Genomic DNA, 21443 nt, shown 5'->3' with positions numbered 1-21443 from the left:
CTGATCCACCTGGTGAACAAGCCTACATCTTTTCTATCCTTAATGACCTAGAGCAGCTTGTACAGCACCCTACCCGTATCCCTGACCGCCTTGGAGAGAGCTCCAACATACTTGACCTCTTCCTTACAACTAATCCTTCTGCTTACGCTGTTAATCTTTTCTCTCCGTTGGGCTCCTCCGATCACAACCTTATCACCTTAACCTCTCCTATCACTCCGGTACGGCCTGTGGACCCTCCAGGGAAACGTCATCTGTGGCATTTTGGAGCCGTGGATTGGGAGGCCCTCAGGCAGTACTTCTTTGATTTTCCCTGGAATGATTATTGCTTCCATGGCCGGGAGCCATGTGAGTGTGCCTTGCACATTACCGAGGTTAATCTCTCAGGCATGGAAGCATACATTCCTTTCTCATATCCTTTGACTAACGCAAGAAAGCCTTGGTTTAATCACGCTTGTTCTCATGCTGTCCACAACAAGGAGAAGGCCTACAAAAGGTACCAGAGCCAACCCACCCCCGAATCACATCATAATTACGTTTCTGCCTGGAATCGTGCTAAGTCTGTTCTTTGCTCTGCTAAAAACAATTTCATCTGTACTAAATGCTCTCAACTCTCCAACTCGAATTCTTCCCGCTCCTTCTGGCACCTTGCCAAAAAACTTTCTGACAACTTTACCTCATCATCCTTCCCTCCTCTTTTCTACTGTGATGGTTCTGTAGCTATTTCTTCTACTGATAAAGCAGATTTCTTCGCACAGACTTTGTCCTCCAATTCCACCTTAGACGATTCCGGTGCTGTTCCTCCATCACTTCCTGCCTCTGACTTCCTCATGGCTGACATTAAAATTTCTTCAGCTGATGTATTTTCTGCCATCACTGGCCTCAATACTAACAAGGTATATGGGCCTGATGGAGTCCCTCCTGTTGTTCTCAAGAACTGTGCATCTGTGCTTACACCCTCCCTAGGCAAACTCTTTCGCCTTTGTCTGTCAACTTGTACCTTTCCTTCTTGCTGGAAGTTTGCTCTCATTCAGCCACTCCCAAAGAAGGGTGACCACTCCCAACCCTCCAACTATCGTCCAATTGCTTTAACATCCTGTATTTCAAAAGTTTTCGAGTCAGTTCTCAATAGAAAAATTTTAAGGCATCTTCCCTATCACAACCTTCTTTCTGATCGTCAGTACGGGTTCCGTTAGGGACGCTCCACTGGCGATCTTCTCACCTACCTTTCAGACTCCTGGTCATCCTCCTTTCGGGACTTTGGCGAAAGCTTTGCCATTGCACTTGACATCTCAAAGGCTTTCGATCGAGTCTGGCATAATTTTAATTTCCAAACTGCCCTCTTACGGTTTCTATCCTTCTATCTGTGCCTTCATCGCTAGTTTCCTTTCTGGTCGTTCTATGGCCGCTGTTGTAGACGCCCATCGTTCTTCTCCTAGATCTATCAACAGTGGTGTTCCTCGGGGCTCTGTCCTATCACCAACTCTCTTCCTTTTATTCATCAATGACCTTCTAATCTGTACATCTAACCCTATCCACTCATACGCTGATGACTCCACCCTTCACCTTTCCATTCGTTTCCCGCAACACCCATCTCAGCAGTTACTTCAACATACAAGGGATGAGGCTATGGTACACCTAATGTCTGACTTGGCTCGTATCTCTGACTGGAGTAAAAATAATCTTGTTGTTTTTAATGCATCTAAGACTCAGTTCTTACACCTATCAACCCGTCAAAATCTTCCACAGGTATACCCACTAATATTTAATAATATTCAGCTTAATCCTGGATCATCCTCGAATATGCTTGGGGTTTCATTTACTCGGGACTTATCTTGGAAAGATCATATTACATCTCTTGTAAAATCTGCTTCCAAGAGATTGGGTGTGCTAAGCCGACTCCGTTCTTTCTTTACCCCTGCACAACTGTTGACTCTATACAGGGGTTTTATCCGCCCCTGTGTGGAGTACAACTCTCCTGTGTGGGGAGGCTCCCCACATACAGCTCTTCTCAATAGGGTGGAGTCAAAGGCTTTTCGTCTCATTAACTCTCCTCCTCTTACTGACTCCCTTCAACCTCTGTCTCTTCGCCGCACTGTTGCATCTTTATCTCTTTTCTATGGCTACTTTAATGGTCACTGCTCCTCTGAACTCTGAACTGTCTGCATGCATTCCTCCACCTCTAGGACGGGCGCGTAGCACCCGTCTAGCAGCAAACTCTCATCCCTTTTCTGTCCAACTCTCTAATGCAAGAGTTAACCGTTACTCCCAGTCATTCATTTATGCAACAGGTCAACTCTGGAACTGTCTCCCTCTGTCTGTATTTCCTGCTGCCTATGATCTCCAGTCTTTCAAACGGAGTGTGTCCAGGCATCTCAAAATGAACGGATCTTGAATTTGGCTCTCTCTTGTATTTTGTTTTCCTCTTGGAGGGAACTGTTATTGCGGGCTCATGGCCTTTGGTTCCTTCTCCCTCGCATTAAAAAAAAAAAAAAAATAGAACTAGAGTATATATAGCATCTATGCACCTAATACTCTTTGGCTTGTGGCACGTAATAGCTTCTTTGTCATCTATTAATTCTGAACATTTCTTGTTAACATTCCTTTTCGCTCGCTCCGGTAAATTTGTATTTGCTATTAAAACCAGTTTCTGTTGACCTGCAATTTATGTTACTGTATTATTTTTTTTTTTACAAGCAGCCGTATCTTAGGTAGATTCCAAAATTTAATTAGCGTGAAAGCATTCAGCACTGTACTGTAGTTGTATTTTCTCGTACATAAAATTCGAACCTCATGTTTCGCATGTTCATCATCTGAACAAACTTTTTTATTTCTTTTGTCAGTTTCCCTTTCAGATATTTAGCTCGCTGACAATTTCTTTCGAAATAACAAGTTGTGATCAATAAAGTAAATTCATTGAGTCAAGAAAACGATTTGTGAGCTTTCTCACGAATTACTCATCATAGTATAACGTGGCAAAGGACAATCTTGAATGGAATAATCCTGACATACATTTTTCTACTGTTCTTCCCTATATTTCACAAAAACACATTTCAGGAAGTGGAGTTTACTCCCGGACCAATTCTCTTGGATATCACCAGAAGCCAGTGGATAGACTACGCTCCATTTGTGTTTATGGTAAATTATCTAATTCTCGCTGCCCGTGGTCGACCTGAGGTGGACCCGTGGGGCTTCCTGTTGCCTCTTAGACCAAAGGTTTGGGTGGCTGTGCTGACAACACTGTGGGCAGTATGCGCTGTGATGCTGCTTCTGTCTTTCTGCCTTCCCTCACATATGAAAGAACCACGCATGAAAGATGCCAACGCCTTCAACTGTGTGCGAGTTCTTTTGCAAGAAGGTAACTAGTGTTTGCCATGTTGTGGTTTACACTGTGTAATTTTAGATTGACTTTAGAGTGACTTTGAGAGATTAGATTATGTCGGAACGGCTGAGTTAATGGATTCATCATTCAGGCATATTAACTTCCGAACTAGTCAATCTCTCTCTCTGTTAGAATACGAAAAGAGCCAATTGCTTCGCCCACATAGTTTCACTATACTCAACCATTGTCTTGTTCTAGATGATGCTTATTTCATTTCACAAGTGGCAGCTTACTGTAACCACTACTTTTATTTCAACAAAGGTGCCAGAAACAGGCCATCAAACATTTTGGTGATTCATATCTTTTGCTTGCCTTGCTGCCTTCCAGATATAAAGAGTACTAAAAGTCGGTGGTGGTGGGATCGTGTGATACTGGGGGTGTGGATGCTGATGATAATGGTGCTGACACAGGGCTACGTCGGCAACCTCATGTCCCTCCTGGCAGTCAGATACATAGACCAACCCTATCAGAGACTTGAGGACGTCCTTGACAACTCTGATGTTGGGATAATTGTCGTTCCAAACACTTTGATCATTAAATATATTGAAGTGAGTGGTTGTTTCTTCATGATAATAAAAAAAAAAAAAGGGTATCTAACTGGCTGTCTATAATGCGATACTTATTTGATATGCTGTTAGTTAACTGTGGCGTCAAAAAACAATAAACATATCAGTTTTGCCTGAAATGATGATTAAATTATTCATGAAATTCATATCATAGTAAGAGCAGGCCCAGATTTATGGCAATTTCTGTCTATTAAAAACTTTTTTTTTTTTTTTTTTTTTTTTTTGCCATATACAATTTCTTAAACATTTTAAAGCAGCAAATAAATTTATGAGTAGGATCAATAATTTGGATAGGTAATTAAGTTCCTGATGCTATTTTCAGTCATTAACTCATGAGTCATCGGTAATTGTCATATGTGTGATTTATATCCAAAATGTTCTGCAAGACATTTACACGTACCTTTGATTTTTTTTTTTTTTTGAATACTAAAAACCTGTGCTTGCAAATCCCATAAACATATACCGTAAAGTAGACAATTTTTGATAACCTTATCCTTTTCAGACTGCCACGTCAGGACCACTTCATGAACTGGAGAAACTGATGGGGACAAAACGGGTCACCTACAACAAGTTCGTCGACTTACAAAACAGCATGGAGACCGTCGTGCGCGCTACCACTCACGTTATCTTTGACGGGAATGTGAACTTTATCAACATGCTGCCCAAAAGCTTTTCTCTCACAGGTTGTAATATGATTACTAAAGTTATTGAAATTATGAATGTTTAATATATTTTTAGTTACCTGTATTTTAGTATGTATCAGTGTATCATAGTACCAAGCCAACAGCATATTAATATTTAATTGCTGTCATTCTAAAATAGCATGAACACACACACACACACACACACACACACACACACACACACACACACACACACACACACACACACACACAGATATGAAAAGATAGGACAAATATGCCTTTTCCACTGGAGTTCAGCTTGGTAGTTATGGTTTGTTGTTGTCATCGTTAAGTCGCATCCAGTTGGGTTTCAATTGGTAGGTGTACTAGTCGTTGTAATTGAGAGGAATAGCTTGTTATTGTTATGGTCGATTGAGTAGCATCCAGTTGAGTCCAAATTGGTAGATATAATTGGTTTTCGTTGTTAGTCTTAATCTGCTACAGAGCCAGGGAGGATCCCGTGAGCACTCTCTGCCCGTCGACGGCCCTGGGATACTATTGTATCCAAAGCAGAATCAAATATTTCTATTGTAAGACATATCTCCTTTCAGATGTTTGAAGGAGTTATAGTGACGGTGATACGTTTTCTTTAATGTTTCACGTAGTTCTGTTTTAAAAAATCCTTGTCTGAGGAATATTCTTGTGATCTGTTGGTTTCTTGCAGTAAAGTTTTCCAAATTTATACTTGCCTTTGCGACACACACACACTCACACAAGTTTTCCATATTTGTACTTGCCTTTGCGACACACACACACACACACACACACACACACACAACCTGCTGTTGAACCGGTCATGTCACGTTAGTCATGAAATATAAAGTGGCTTTTACTAAGACATTTCTTTACTGAGTAAAATAGTCAGGTTATTTAAGTTAACATTATTATTATTTTGAACTTACATGGATTGTTAAGGAAGCTACTCACTACGGATTGAATATTTTACGAGATGAAGTTCTGAGAACTCCCATTCCATACGCAGTCGTCTGTCATCAGTTAGAATAAACTAAATGTTGTTAGGGCTACTAAACTTGACAAACTGGATAATTAAAGGACCATATTGAGAGAGAAAATAAAAGCCTTTACCTCTAAATGGTGCTTATAAAATAAACTATATGAGTAATGCTGGAGCAGTCAAGATGTTACGACTCCTCTTGTTACAATTTCCACTTGTAATTAATAATGTCAGGCAGCAGAGAAAGACCCTGACACTAACGCATATAACAGAAATGAGGATTTCAGGAACATACTACTGTTGACAAAAGGCAAGGGGGTAATTAATTAAAAACAATTTTTAGGCATATGTAAAACACTGTTCTGGCATTTCAAAATAAGAAGCATCTTGTAAGTCCTTAAAAGGCATACTTGAGTAGTTTTCTAATAATATATCTACGCTTATGTATTAATAATATCTAGTAATTCTTCTTGGAGGTCGTTGTGATTTTTACCTTTCACGGAGTGTCTACGCAACTACCCCTCTGGCCATGGCGACTCAGAAGAACAGCCTCTTTTTACCAAGGATAAATAAGTTGTAAGTGTCTCAGTTTAGTAAAGTAAGTAATAATGAACGACAAATAACAATAGTTGCAGAATCATCCTTAAAGAAATATATAAATAAACCTAACAAATATTTAAAATCTGGTCCGTTTCACAGAATGGTTTTGGGTATATGATAAATTTACATATATAGACACATACACACCCTGAGATGTCTTGGAAGAACGGACGAGAGCTCAGTATTTCACCTTTCATTTTTCTTAGCGAGTTATTCTTCACATACAGACATATAAGTGTCTCTTTTTGTGTTTAGATCCTACACGTTGGTGGAATCAGGGCTGTACGATAGATGGATGAAGTACTCAGAACACAACTCCAGCATGTGCAAGAACCCACCCAGGATCATCACTGTCACCACCATTCTCTCACTCACCAGTCTTTGGGTAAGCCATGATAGTAACTTCCTTCATTACTGAAAATAGGATAGAGTTGCCTCACTGTACCTTTTATCCCCCTCGATCTGATATTGCATTTTATCATTACACCCAGATGATTTTATTCGGTTCACGAGAGATTATTTTTTTTGTGGGAGGCTGAACATTCCTTTCATTAACCCTTTTACTACGACACTGAGTAAGCTTAAGAAAATCAATAACAAAATACTTAATTGGAGTAAAGTGGTGAAAAACTTGGGTGTATGAAATCGAGTAATGAGCATCTTTCAGTATCTCGTAGGTAAGTATGTACTGTGCCACATTTAACTATTCAGGTGGGTATTTCGGATACAAATAAAAGACCACAGTAAAACTTGCCTTTTATTATTATGAATCTATCCACGTCCTTTAGACACCACTCCCCCATCTTCCTATGGTATATTGTGCGATCATTGTGACCTTAACATCATATCTGGTACACTGAAGTAGCCTATGCTGAAGTGTTAGGGCAGTTGTCGGTGGGTGCAGGAGAGACATACGAGTTATGGACAAAATTTATGAATCTCCACATCGTCCTCCGAGACCTAGTCTCTACTGATATTATCTGAGTGTAAGGGTAGATGAACGTCAAGGCTATGCAAGAATATAGGATAGCAGAAATTAATCCAATCCCTACCGTGGCCTCAAGATCAGTTCGAAATAAATAATTGTTTTAATAGGTCTTTATGTGTAACGTCGTAAGAACTGACTACGGATGTAAAAGGGGTATTATTAGTTTAGTCTATTAATGAAAGGATTACTGACCTACATCCCACGTTATCCATTTTCAGGGCATGTTTGCGGTGTCCGGGTATGGGTTGACAGTGGCTGTGCTGATGCTGGTGATGGAGCTAGTGTGTGGTGGAGCCAGGTGGCGCCAAAAGAGTCAGGTGGCCACTTAAGCCACACACCACTATCACCATCACTAATAACACACATCACTGTTGCTAACAACGCTCCTCATATGATTTTCTTATTTCATTCTAAGTTTGGTAAGGAAAGCAGTTATACTAACCAATTAAATGAATTATTCATTAATAATTTAGAATTATATATAAAATTATACAAATGGCAAAGTATAAGCGTTACTTCTAGTATCACTCACCGCAGTGTATTCTCATGGGTATCACTTTTATCGTCTGTGTAAGAATATATATTAATAAATTTTAGAAGTGTTTTTTTTTTTTTTTCATAATCCACTGTCTATGCAATAGTGACCTAAGCATACAAGTGCAGCAACATTATATTCTCCGTGACAGTGTCTTCTACTATGGAGAGTAGGGATATGTAGTCACACTTGTCTGTCTGTGTCTGTCTCTCCAGGGTATTATATAGCACTAATGAGAGGATCACCATTAAAGTATGTGGACATGTCCCCAGTAACCCTGTTGATCAATATGTTTTAGTTGATCCGTTCTAGCTGATCTCTTGAAGTAGGAGAATTGTCATTGGATAGTGAGATGGGAGGGGGATGTGTTCACTGACTGATGTGGTGAGAAGGGAAGGGTGGGTGTAACTGGGTGGTGCAATGAGAGGGGTATGGGAAGGTACTCACTGGCTGGTGTAGTGAGAGGGAAGGGAAAGGTGTTCACTATTTATATACCGACCCCAGGAGGCCGGTCAACACTCAGAGCTCACCCATTGCTCGGGCTGTTGGAGATCACATTCCAGCCTCACCTTCCCCTACTCTTTGATCGTGAGTCATGTGGCACTGTGTTGCTGTCATATGGCACCGTGTTTGTCATATGGTGCAGTGTTGTTGTTAGTGATATGGTACCGTATTAATGGAAGTGAAATAGCACCGTGGTGCTGTCGGTGATATAATACTGTACCATGTTGCTGTAAGTGATATTGTACCGTGCTGCTGTTAGTGACATAGTACCGTGTTGTTATAAGTCATGAGGTAACGCGTTGCTTTTTGTCATGTACCCCCAATGACAAAGCAAGGTATCATTATCGGGGAGACTTTCATTAATTCCTTACCACCTTGAACTGACAGTTGTAGGTGAGGATAGTGTCCACCTTTTTTATATCCTCTGATGTATAAGTTTTAGACACGGAACGTGAAAGCACAGCGATCGCCACAACCAACCTCAATGACTAAACATCTTTGCGCGAAGATAATTAGTATCTTTTATTAACTTAACTTTCGACGTTTTTTGTGTTTACAGATCACTAAATTTCAGACAGCATGAAAACACAGCGCATATCTCTGGGTCAGCAGGAAATTAACAGAAAAATTTACCGGCAAGTAGTAACTGTATCTTTTGTTTTAAGATTAATTTAGGGCATTTTTCTGTTGCAATCAGACGTATTCTAATTGTTTTAAGACTTATTTTTGTTTTCTCACGCTTCGTTTTGGGGGAGGACGATTTTTTTTTTTTTTTTTTTTTTTTTTTTTGCTTTAGACTTACTTTTCTTGTTAAAAATTTGTTTGTTGTCGAATAACCTGTTTTATTTATAAGGACTTGTTTGTTTTTTATTAGTATTTATTGTTCCTTAGACATATTTCCTTGCTTAGGCAGTTGGTGGGGACAGATCGTTTCTCCAAAGTGTAAGTGATGTTTGTAGTACCCATGGACTATTTTTCCTTCATAACCCGTAACACAAAGCCTGAGAGTGTGTGATGCAGCAGCCCGGTCGGGCAAGCTCACCTGTCTCTAAGTACCAACCTGTCTCTTGCTTAGATATTTGTTTCTGTTGCTTAAAGGGTTGTTTCTGTTGTTCTAAGGTTTATTTCTGTTGCTTAGACTTTTATCAGTTGCTTAGAGTTTTGTTTCTGTTACTTAGAGATTTATTTCTGTTGCTTAGAAGTTTGATTCTGTTGATTTGAGTTTTTTTTTTTTTCTCTTACTTAGAGCTTTGTTTCTGTTGCTTTGAAGTTTGTTTCTTTTGCTCAGTTTTTGGGGAGAGTCTTAGAGAATTGTTTTTGTTGCTTAAAGACTGGTAGTAGGACTTGTTACTGTTGTTTTTTGACGTATTTCGCCCCATAATTGGTGTTTGTATCCTATTGCAGTTATATGCTCATTCTTCATTAACTTGTTACAGCTTCCCACACCATTCATAGGGTGGAGAGATTACTAGGTTGCTTCCTGGGTCTTTTTCAGGGTATGAACCAGAGACCCAGTGAAGTTCTAGACATAATATATCCTAGGCAGGCTTCAAGTTACGATCTATATGGCATACTTTCAGTTTTTTATCGATGGACCTTATTACAGCAAATTTAATATGGATTCTAAAAAATTGCCGAAAAGAGCCTATGAATGAGAGATATTACACGCCTCTTGCCATCCACTGCCCAAAATTTACTACCGGTATCCAAACCCCTCCTCTCAATATCCAAAGGTAGTTAAAAATATTTATATATTGTCCCAACATTCACAAGGTTTTAACTCAGAAGAGGTTTTTCGAACTGAATGAGTGTTATAAATAGCCTTCGTCAAACAGTTTAAGAAGAATCTCGTAAGTAATACAATATCCAGAAGCAACAGTAGTGCTTCCGGAGGATCGGAAGTCGGGTATAATTATTCCCTTGTACAAAGGAAAAGGGGAAAAAAGAAGTGTGTGGTAATCATAGGGGCATTTGTCTTCTTAGTATAATAGGAAAAGTGTATGGTAGGATACTTACTGACAGAGTTGGAGAAAGAACAGAGAAATTAGTTGGAGAAGAACAGGGAGGCTTTAGGAAGGGAAGAGGTTGTGTAAATCAGATATTCATTCTTAGATCTTTAGTGGAAAAGTTTCTAGAGAAGGAAAAGAAGTTGTATGCGGCTTTCATGGATTTGGAGAAAGCATATGACAGGGTGGATAGACAAGGATTGTGGAAAGCATTAAGAATATATGGAGTAGATGGGAAGTTGTTGAATGCTGTGAAGAGTATGTACGATAGTGCGAAGACTGCAGAGCGTGTGGATGGTGAACTAAGTGAATTTTTCTCTTTGAAAGTTGAGTTGAAACAGGGATGTGCCATGTCTCCATGGTTGTTCAATCTGTACATGGATGGGGTAATAAAAGAGGTACAAGGTAGGGTAGTAGTTGTTGGAGTGGCCCTGGTGAGAGAGGATAGTGTTTGGAAACTCCCTGTACTGTTGTTTGCAGATGATACTGTGTTGTTGAGTGAACACGAAGGGGAGCTGCAAGGCTTGGTGGATGAATTTGGAAGAGTGTGTAAGAAACGGAATCTAAAGGTGAATGTAGGGAAGAGTAAAGTGATGGTCTTTGAGAGGGGTGAAGTCAGTGAATGTACAGCGAGGTTGGATGGTGAGGAATTGGATAATGTGAGTACGTTTAAGTACTTGGGTAGTGTGATGAGTAAGGATGGAGGTTTGGAGGGTGAAGTGCTTGAAAGCGTACAGCAGGGAAGAAAGGTTGCTGGTTCTTTGAAAGCAGTGATAAGAAACAGGGAAGTGAGCATGGAAGTGATAAAGTTACTACATGACAGTATTGTGATACCAACTCTAACGTATGGAAGTGAAGCTTGGACGTTGTTGGAAGGACACAAGTCAACAGTGAGAGCAGAGGAAATGACTTATTTAAGAGGAGCCTGTGGAGTCACGTCGAGAGACGGCTGACGAATGAGGATATAAAGGAGCGTTGTGGTGTGGATGTGGATGTGATAGGAAGCGTTATGAGGAACACACTGAGGTGGTTTGGCCATGTGGAGAGGATGGAGGGTGAAAGACTGACGAAGAGAGTGTATGTGAGTGAGGTGGAGGGGGGAAGAGGGAAGGGGAGGCCGAGGGTGAGATGGAGGGATGGGGTGGAGAGGTATATGAGAGAGGGGGGTGTGAGTTGGGCGCAGGGCAGTGAAATGGAGGGGAACAGGGCGACTTGGAGGCGATTTGTTTGTGGCCACCCCAAACGGGATTGAGGCGTCTGGCAATAGATAGATAGATAGATAGAACAGTAGTGCAGTGAAAGTAACTTACCGTTTTGCGAAGGACTTAAAAGTAACTACAAATCGCACGCCTTACACTTGATGCAAAGTAACCAGGAGGACAAAGTTCTATTTTATAATTAATTGTTGAATACCTCTCTTACACAGATCATTGAAACACAGCGGCCCTTACGCCCAACCTCCCTGACAGAACGCAACTTCATTTGGTTGTGGATGGGGGGCTGGTCATCTCATGCCATAGCTTGGGTAACCGGGTCCAGCGTCACCACTGTCTGCAGGTGGCTCAGGCGGTGGAAGCAGGAGGGGACACGTTGAGAAAAGGCATCAAACTGGCCTACCTAGTAAAGGAAAATATTGCAAAGCAATTTACAGCGTATTGAAGCGTTCCATCCCATGGCATTGCAACATGATGAGTTATATGTGCCTGAAATGAATATCAGGGCAATACAAACAGATTTTCATTACCACTATGGATATACTAAATAACCTGATCTGTACAGGTATTACAGAGTTTCACGTAAACGTAAGGTTGAAGTACTCATAATCAACTTCACTTAAAGTAACTTTGCAAACTCCTTCAGTTTTGAAACATTTTCTTCCATTCGAAACAGACGCTAACCACCTTTTATATATGACAGCGGAGTGAAATGGTTGTATGTATCAAGATTATGAATTGCCTACACACAATGTGCCATAGTTTCGTTGTCGTTCGTACAGAAAAACTAGCAAGATCCAAGGAAAAGATAAAGTTCCCTTTCATGTAAATTCATCTGCATATCTCTTATAAACGAGCAAAAACAGAAGAGTGTTATATCTGTGCTAAATATTGTTTTTGTTACCCATGGCTGAGCAAAGCAAAAAGCTAACTGAAGTGAGGTAAAAGATGTGAGATCTAATTTGTGCTCTCAGTTATATGAGCTCTCAGTTAAGTGAGTATTTACTTCCCAAAGCCACCATTACGTTGAGATTATCAAGACACCGTGTATTTAATAAGTATAGTACATGGCATAATACTTTCAAAAGACATTTAAGTATTTTTCATACTGAAAAACTATTACCCATCTCTTTCAGAACGATAATGTATGTTGTTCAAGGTTAGGAAAGTTATGAACACTCTGTATTTCATGTATCATACCAAACGTTCTTCTATAAAGTTTTTTCGTCCTCGGAAAATTGGTATCACAGGCTTCAGCCTAGCTTGTGTTTCTTCGTAAGGTGATAAACTATTTTTTGTACTTGATTAGATTGTATAACCAGGCTCTCTCACTTGCATCTTATTTAAAAGGTTTCCTAGACGAAAATGTTTTGATGTAGGTGAAATTAACATGATAAAAACGTATTTCTAAACAGTGTAAGTAGTTTGTTTCACAATGGTATGTGAGTAATATGCAGTGGTGTATGGTAATGGCTACATGGAATGTAAGAGGAGCGAATGATGAGGTGAAAGAGAGATTGTCCAGGTGCTTGTGGGTGTGAAAGTGGATGTATGTGGAATAACTGAAACAAAATGGAGAGGAGAAAGTGTGAGAGAATGGGAGTATGGATGAGGTTTATGTGCAGGAGTAGGTGAGAATGAGAGGGCAAAGGAAGGAGTATGTATAGTTGTGAGTAAAAGATGGAAGAAGAGCATAAGATAGTATGGATCAGTTGGGTCAAGGATTGTATGGGTAAAGTTGAAAGTTAGAATACAAATGTGGGCGATTGTGTGTGTGTATGCGCCAATGCAAGATCGTGCTAGAAGTGTGAGAGAAGAGTTCTGGACAAATTTGGAAGTGTGCATGGAAAAGTTTGGAAGGAATGAGAGAGTGTTTTTGATCGGTGATATGAATGGTAAAGTTGGGAATGTGAAGGTGGATGGAATAGTTGGTGAGTGGGGTGTGCCTGCTGAGATAGATGAGAATGGCAGTGTGTTAGTGGACATTTGTGCTTGGAGGGGGTTGGTGATAGCCAATACCCTCTTCAGACATAAAATGATCCACAGGTATACATGGCGAGTGATGAGAAGGGTGGGTGGTGAACTGAATGAAAGGAAGGCAATGATTGATTATGTGTGTGTGGATGAAAGGATGCGAAGATGTGTAATGGATGCAAGAGCTTATAGAGGTTCGGGGAGTGGACTTTCTGACCACTACTTGGTGGTGGCCAGAATTAGGATCCAAGTAAGATGGAGGAATAGAGAGGAAGGAGTAGTTACAAGGAGAGTGGAAAGGTTACAAGAGGATGAGAAAAAGGCAGAGTATAAGAGAGAAGTGGAGCAACGATTGGGCAAATATGAATGGGAGCCGATGGGGGACATGGAAGGTGTGTGCAGGATATTTACAGAAGAAATATGTGCAGCATGTGATGTGGTGTGTGGGAGGAAGAGAAGAAGGAGGAGGGTGCAAGGAACAGCGTGGTGGACTGAATAGGTGAGACAGGCTGTGGCACAAAAGAAGAAAGCATACAATGAATGGATGAGAAATAGGGGCGTGGAAGAAGCTGAGAGGCAGAAGAGAGAGTTATATGCAGAAAGAAAGAGAGAGGTGAAAAGATTAGTAAGAGAGTGTAAGAAGAGAGTGGATGAGGAATTTGGAAGGAATTTGAGTGTAAAGTGGAGGGACTGTAAGAAAATGTTCGGAAAGAGGTGAAGAGAGTATGACAGGGTGGAAGTGAGGTTAACAGGGGAGTGAAAGATAAAAATGGTACATTACTAGTGGAGAAGGGAGAAAAAGTGAGCAGATGGAGAGAACACTTTAACGAATTGTTGACCATAGAGGATGGAAGTAATGCGAGTATAAGTGGCTGGGGAATGGCTGGGAGAAGGAGGGAGGTGAGAAGAGAGGAAGAAATCAGTAGGATAGAAGCTGTTGAAGCAATGAAGAAAGTTAAATTGGGGAAAGCCCCAGGAATTGATGGAGTGTGTGGTGAAATCCTGAAGCATGGGGGAGAGATAGTAGTAGAATGGATGTGGAAGATGTGCAGATTGGCCTGGGAGGAAGGTAGAGTTCCGGAGGATTGGAAGTCAGGTATAATTATTCCCTTGTACAAAGGAAAAGGGGAAAAAGCAGTGTGTGGTAATCATAGGGGCATTTGTCTTCTTAGTATAACAGGAAAAGTGTATAGTGGGATAATTATTGACAGTTAGAGAAAGAACAGAGGAATTAGTAGGAGAAGAACAAGGAGGCTTTAGGAAGGGAAGAGGTTGTGTAGATCAGATATTCATTTCTAGATCTTTAGGGGAAAAGTTTCTAGAGAAGGGAAAAAATTTGTATGCGGCTTTCATGGATTTCGAGAAGGCATATGACAGGGTGGATAGACAAGGATTGTGGAAAGCATTAAGAATATATGGAGTAGATGGGAAGTTGTTGAATGCTGTGAAGAATATGTATGATGGTGAAATCATGCGTGTGGATGGTGAACTAAGTGATTTTTTCTCTTTGAAGGTTGGGTTGAAACAGGGATGTGTCATGTCTCCATGGTTGTTCAATCTGTACATGGATGGGGTAATAAAAGAGGTACAAGGTAGGGTAGTGAATGTTGGAGTGGTCCTGGTGAGAGAGGATAATGTTTGGAAACTCCCTGTACTGTTGTTTGCAGATGATACTGTGTTGTTGATTGAAGACAAAGGGGAGCTGCAAGGCTTGGTGGATGAGTTTGGGAGAGTGTGTAAGAAACGGAATCTAAAGGTGAATGTAGGAAAGAGTAAAGTGATGGTCTTTGAGAGGGGTGAAGTCAGTGAATGTACAGCGAGGTTGGATGATGAGGAATTGGAAAATGTGAGTATGTTTAAGTACTTGGGTAGTGTGATGAGTAAGGATGGAGGTTTGGAGGGTGAAGTGCTTGAAAGCGTACAACAGGGAAGAAAGGTTGCTGGTTCTTTGAAAGCAGTGATAAGAAACAGGGAAGTGAGCATGGAAGTGAAAAAGTTACTACATGACAGTATTGTGATACCAACTCTAACGTATGGAAGTGAAGCTTGGACGTTGTTGGAAGGACACAAGTCAACAGTGAGAACAGTGGAAATGAGTTATTTAAGAGGAGCCTGTGGAGTCACATGGAGAGACAGGCTGACGAAAGAGGATATAAAAGAACGTTGTGGTGTGGATGTTATGAGGTATTTTGGCCATGTGGAGAGGATGGAGGGTGAGAGACTGACGAAGAGAGTGTATGTGAGTGAGGTGGAGGGGGAAGAGGGAGGGGGAGGCCGAGGATGAGATGGAGGGATGGGGTGGAGAGGTATATGAGAGAGGGGGGTGTGAGTTGGGAGCAGGGCAGTGAAATGGCGGGGGACTGGGCGACGTGGAGGCGATTTGTTTGTGGTCACCCCAAACGGGATTGAGGCGTCTGGCAAAATATATATATATATATATATATATATATATATATATATATATATATATATATATTGTTACATAGCCTATGATTTCATCATCCTTTATATAATTCTAACGTACAGTATGCTGCATGTTTGATCACGATTCGCCTCGTGGCTTCCATAGTGACCAGGGTAGCGTGTTTTACCTCACTCCCCCCTTCTCCCCCTTATAGTAGAGTAAGTCGTTCTTTCTGTTGTTCAGAGCAGGATTGTCAGCTCTTTGTCCCCTATGGCTTCATTTGCGCGTCCTTCTTACAAGTTGTATCAAGCTCTGCCGGCCCCTATATAATGAGCTCAGTCTCTGCATTAATTGCCACTTAGTTCTACCCCTCATTTTGTTCACATATCTGTCCTCCCCTGTACAGTTGTTATTATTTTTGTGAGTGCTCAGGAAGTCTCCAACCATCTAGCTGCTGTGTAATTTGAGCATAAGTGTTATTACACTTTTTTTTCTTGTACTGTATAGCATAAGGTGTTAATTCGTGGGCCTGGTGAGGTTTTTGTGATTAATGTAAAGTTTTACTGTCAGCCAGTAGTAATAATATTTTGTATCTGTAATAATATATCTTGCATTAACTGAGCATTATCCGATTTTCTCATTTTATCAGGGCTGACTTAGATAAATTTACTCCTGCTAATTTCGTGTTAATAGAGGCTATTGCAGTTAACCATATATTTAACCTGTTTTTTGCCATTACATTATCCTTATGAGTCCTGAATGTTTAGTTGTTAGTTTGTGCATTAAACTTTAACTTGTAATTTTACCTAACTCTTTTGTTTTGAACCTGGAACTTTGCGAGACAGTAGTGATTTTGGTGTTCTCACTTGAAGTGTTCATTATCTATTTCTGTTCCGTAACATAAATTTGGCGACCTCTTATCAGGATATTCAGGATATCATCTTAAGGATATTGCTTGATATTTTGTGACTGTGATTTATTCATAATGTCTACTATTACTACGCTTGATGAAGCCAAAGATTTTTTGTCAAATGTGCAAACAGTGCGTGATGTAGAAAACAGAACAAAGAATGAAATTAAGCTTGTTGCTCAACAATTGGGAATTACTGTTCGCTCTCATCAGTCTAAAGATCAAATTGTTGACATGATTAATAAAAGCTTGTTTAATGTAACTCCTCAAGATGAGCGAACGCAGATTGAAATAGCTAAGTTACAGCTAGCCGTGCAGGAGGCTCGTGCTAAGGAGGCTGAGTTTCAGGCACGTTCTAAGGAGGCACAGGCACAAATTGAAATTGCTAGGATTCAGGCAGACCATGAGTATCGCATGAAACAAGGTGGAACTGGATCATCTAGCTCTGATGATTCTGATGTGGCTAAAAATGTTAAACTTGTCCCTCCTTTTAAAGAATCTGATTTAACAAAGTATTTTCAGTTGTTTGAGAGGGTAGCTACAGGTTTTAATTGGCCCAAAAAGTATTGGCCAGTACTCCTTCAGAGTGTTCTCACCGGTAAAGCTCAAGTAACTTATGCATCTTTGCCTCAGGATCAATCTGATAATTATGATGTAGTTAAGAGCTTGATTCATAAGGCCTACGAGCTTGTTCCTGAAGCCTATAGAGTAAAATTAGGACAACTTATAAGCAAGATAAGCAATCCCATGTTGAGTACGCAAAAATCAAAGAAGATCTGTTAGAGCAGAGGTTAAATTCTAAGAATGTTAATTCTGATTTTGATAAATTTAAGCAGATGATTTTGCTGGAGGACTTCAAAAGGTGTATTAATAAAGATGTAAGCCTATATCTTGATGAAAAAAGAATAGATAATTTGTCTGATGCTGCAGTTTTAGCTCATGAATATGTTCTCACTCACAAGAGATATTCTAAAGGAAAAAGGAAAGCTGAGAGTAAGTACGTTGCCTCTACTCAGAGTACAGGTAACAGGAAAGAGAATAAAGATGATGTTGCTCAGGAAGTAAATACCAGCTTCACCTCTAGATTTCAGAAAAGTAAATGTACTTATTATAGTAAGCTTGGTCATACTACGGAGAAATGTTTCAGGAGACAGCGTGATGTGAACAAAAAGGAGTCTTTAAATATTCAGTCAATTGGTCTAGTGTCCACCCTTGAGAGTTCCCAGAATTCTTTAACTGAGTTAACTGAACCTGCTTTGAGGGGTAAATTAAATTTCATGATGGAGCTCCTCTTTTGAGCAGTAACGTGGGTGACACTCTCAAGAGTTCCTGTGCTAATTTCCTGTCTGATGGTTTTGTCAGTCCTCTGGACAGTAATGACAGGAAATCAGTTAAAATATATCGTGATACAGGTGCTTGCCAATCCCTTATGCTGACCAGTGTTCTAGGCTCTAATGTTAATTCCTCTGATGAAACTGTAATCTTACAAGGTGTAGGGAATAATTACTTCTCTGTCCCTCTGTGCAGAGTGAATTTAGAGTCTGGTTTTGTTAATGGTTCCGTTATGGTTGGGTTGGTTGAGACACTCCCAATGTCAGGTGTAACTTTCTTACTTGGAAATGATATTGGTGGAAGTCAAGTGTGTCCAGCTCCTCAGTTGTCTAGTGAGCCAGTGGCTGCGGCCCAGGATTGTGATGTCCCTGATGTGTTCCCTGCATGTGCTGTCACTAGGGCTAAGTCTAAAGTTACTGGTGACTTAGAGGATAGTGATGATGAAGATGTTATCCTAGCTGACACTTTTCTTGCTAATTTGGACCACTCACCAGATGAGGCAGTACCCCGTAGTGTTGATAATTTGTCTCGTCAAGAGTTGGTTGAGTTGCAGGTTGCTGACCCTGAGTTGAAAGGTCTAGCTAACTCTGCTTGCAGTGAGGAAGAGTCAGCTGGTGCTTCTACTTGTTATTATATAAAGTCAGGAGTACTTATGAGAAAGTGGAGACCCCCAACAGCATCAGCCGACTGTGAATGGGAGGTTGTACATCAAGTTGTCATCCCTCGTGTTTGTAGGCAGGATATCATTAGAGTGGCTCATGATTCCAGTTCGCCAGGACACCTTGGAGTGAGGAAGACTGTGGCACGCATTTTGAAACACTTCTACTGGCCAGGTATCTTCAGAGATGTTTCCTGGTATTGTAAGTCTTGTCACACCTGTCAAGTTGTGGGGAAGTGTAATCTGACCGAAAAGGTTTCACCTCTAGTTCCCATTCCTCCTTTTGAGGCGCATTTCACCCGTGTGTTGGTGGATATTGTGGGCCCTCTTCCTAAGACTTCTTCAGGATTTTCTTATGTGTTTACCCTGATTGATATGGCTACTCGTTATCCTGAAGCCATTCCACTTAGAAATATCTCAGCAAAGAACGTGGTTAAGGTAATGCTAGGGTTCTTCACAAAGTTTGGTCTGCCCAAGGAGGTACAGTCAGACCGGGGAGGTAATTTCGTGTCAAATGTTTTCAAGCAGTCTCTGAAAGAGTTGGGCATCACCCAGATCACGTCTTCAGCTTACCATCCCCAGACCCAAGGAGCGTTGGAGAGGTATCATCAAACACTCAAATCGATGCTCAGGAAATACTGTTTGGAACATCAGAAAGACTGGGATAAAGGTCTTCCATTCGTTGTATTTGCCGCAAGACAATCTCCAAATGAATCACTGGGCTTCTCACCCTTTGAACTACTGTTTGGCCATGAAGTAAGAGGACCCCTTAAGCTACTCAAGGAATGCTGGCTGTCGGAGGAAGATGACGTCAACCTGCTGGAGTATGTGATGAAGTTCAAAGAAAGGCTGTCCACTGCTTTACAGCTGGCGAGAGAGAATTTAGAAGCTGCTCAGGAGAAGATGAAGACTTGGTATGATAAGAAGTCCAGGTTACGCCACTTTCAGCAAGGAGATCAGGTTTTGATTCTGCTACCAGTGCATGGGCAACCTCTTCAAGCCAAGTTTAGTGGTCCTTATTTCGTGGAGAAGAAACTCAGTGATGTCAATTATGTTATCGCCGAACAAGCAACTTTGTCACATCAACATGCTAAAGTTATATCACAGGCGGGACGAAAATAACCCAGTCTGTACTGTAGCTGTTCCACCCGAGTCTGCAAGTGAAGTTCTCCCATGCAGCATGAGCCTGAGTGATAGTTTGGGGAAGAATCCTGATTTCATGAATGATCTCCAGACTAAGCTTTCTCATCTAGCTCCCGAGGAAAGGCAGTAGTTTTCGGCATTACTGCAGGAGTACCCGCAAGTGTTCCGTGCCACTCCAGGAAGAACCACTGTGTTGATGCATGATGTCGATGTTGGAGACGCAAAGCCAATTAGAATGCCTCCTTACCGTGTGAACCCAGTGAAAGTTCCTCTCATCCAGAAGGAGCTTGGCTACCTGTTGGACCACAAGATGATTGAGCCCTGTCAGAGCGAGTGGAGTTCTCCTGTCACTCTAGTCCCTAAGCCAGGTGGGTCAAAACGGCTTTGCATCGACTACAGACGTGTTAATCAGATAACCAAAACAGACACTTACCCTCTCCCTCGCGTGGAAGATTGCATAGACAAGATCGGAAAGGCTAGGTACATAAGTAAGTTTGATTTGTTAAAGGGATACTGGCAAGTACCTATAACTGAACGTGCTAGGGAGATCTCATGTTTTGTAACACTAGGAAAGACTTTTGCATGTTCTGTAATGCCATATGGTATGAAGAATGCACCAGCCACATTTTAGAAGCTCATGAATGTTGTAACAGAGGGTTTGGCAGGGTGTGTTGTTTATATTGATGATGTATTAATCTTCAGTGACAACTGGAAAGATCACCTATGCTATGTCAGTAAATTTCTTGAGCGTTTGGTTCAGGCTAATCTTGTAGCTAATTTATCAAAGTGTGAGTTTGGTCAAGCTAAAGTTCAGTACCTTGGGTACGTAATTGGTGATGGACATGTTGCACCACCAGCAGCTAAGGTTCAGGTTATAAGTGATCTTCCCAGACCTAAAAGTAGGAAAGAGCTACAAAGATTTTTGGGAATGGTAGGTTATTACAGGAGATTTGTTCTTAACTTTTCAATTCTTGTATCACCACTTACAGACCTACTGAAAAGGGAGTTAAATTTGTCTGGACCGATAACTGTGAATCCTCTTTCAGCAAACTTAAAGCTATCCTATTAAGTCAGCCAGTGCCCGCTACTCCAAATTTTGCTAACCCTTTTAAGATGGCTGTTGACGCAAGTGATACAGGAACTGGGGCTGTTTTGCTGCAAGAGGATGATCAGGGTATTGAACACCCTGTATCTTATTACAGTAAGAAGTTCACTCCATCTCAAAAGAACTACTCAACTATTGAGAAAGAGCTTTTGGCCTTGATTTTGGGTTTACAGCATTTTTCATTTTATTTGTGTTCTGGTTTTGACCCCATAGTCATTTATACCGATCATAACCCACCGAAATTCCTTAGTAAGTTTAAAGATAAAAATCAGAGATTGACAAGATGGAGTCTACTTCTTCAGGAGTATTCATTAGACATACAACATGTCAAGGGGAAAGAAAATGTTATTGCCGATTGCTTATCTAGACTTTAGACAGATTGTTTTAGAGTAATAAGAAATTTCATTTGTAAATTTCTTTTTTTTTTTTTGTGGGGAGGTGTTACATGGCCTATGATTTCATCACCCTTTGTATAATTCTAACGTAC

General features: G+C 40.7%; 3 protein-coding genes across 3 annotated transcripts in view; all 3 read left to right on the top strand.

Annotated features, from left to right (window-relative positions):
- The window catches only part of LOC145390952 (uncharacterized), a 239409-nt gene that overhangs the window by 4556 nt on the left and 213410 nt on the right, over nt 1–21443 (top strand). The window lies entirely within an intron of this gene.
- The window catches only part of LOC145390856 (uncharacterized), a 30119-nt gene that overhangs the window by 2914 nt on the left and 5762 nt on the right, over nt 1–21443 (top strand). The window contains exons 5-10 of the mRNA XM_080265595.1: nt 3055–3355; nt 3707–3927; nt 4448–4628; nt 6462–6568; nt 7390–7452; nt 11643–11773. Of these exons, the coding sequence (XP_080121721.1) occupies nt 3055–3355; nt 3707–3927; nt 4448–4628; nt 6462–6568; nt 7390–7452; nt 11643–11773 (1004 nt within the window). The remainder of the gene's footprint in view (nt 1–3054; nt 3356–3706; nt 3928–4447; nt 4629–6461; nt 6569–7389; nt 7453–11642; nt 11774–21443) is intronic.
- Nucleotides 3052–21443, top strand: part of LOC145390855 (ionotropic receptor 93a-like) — a 29224-nt gene continuing 10832 nt past the window's right edge. Inside the window, exons 1-5 of the mRNA XM_080265594.1 lie at nt 3052–3355; nt 3707–3927; nt 4448–4628; nt 6060–6159; nt 6439–6568. Coding sequence (XP_080121720.1) covers nt 3133–3355; nt 3707–3927; nt 4448–4628; nt 6060–6159; nt 6439–6568 — 855 coding nt within the window. The 5' untranslated portion in view covers nt 3052–3132. The remainder of the gene's footprint in view (nt 3356–3706; nt 3928–4447; nt 4629–6059; nt 6160–6438; nt 6569–21443) is intronic.

The sequence above is a fragment of the Coenobita brevimanus genome, chromosome 16, assembly GCF_032717465.1.
Source record: "Coenobita brevimanus isolate Jiangsu-jjx chromosome 16, ASM3271746v2, whole genome shotgun sequence".
Classification (NCBI taxonomy): Eukaryota; Metazoa; Arthropoda; class Malacostraca; order Decapoda; family Coenobitidae; genus Coenobita; species Coenobita brevimanus.
This window is presented reverse-complemented; position numbering and strand designations above follow the sequence as displayed.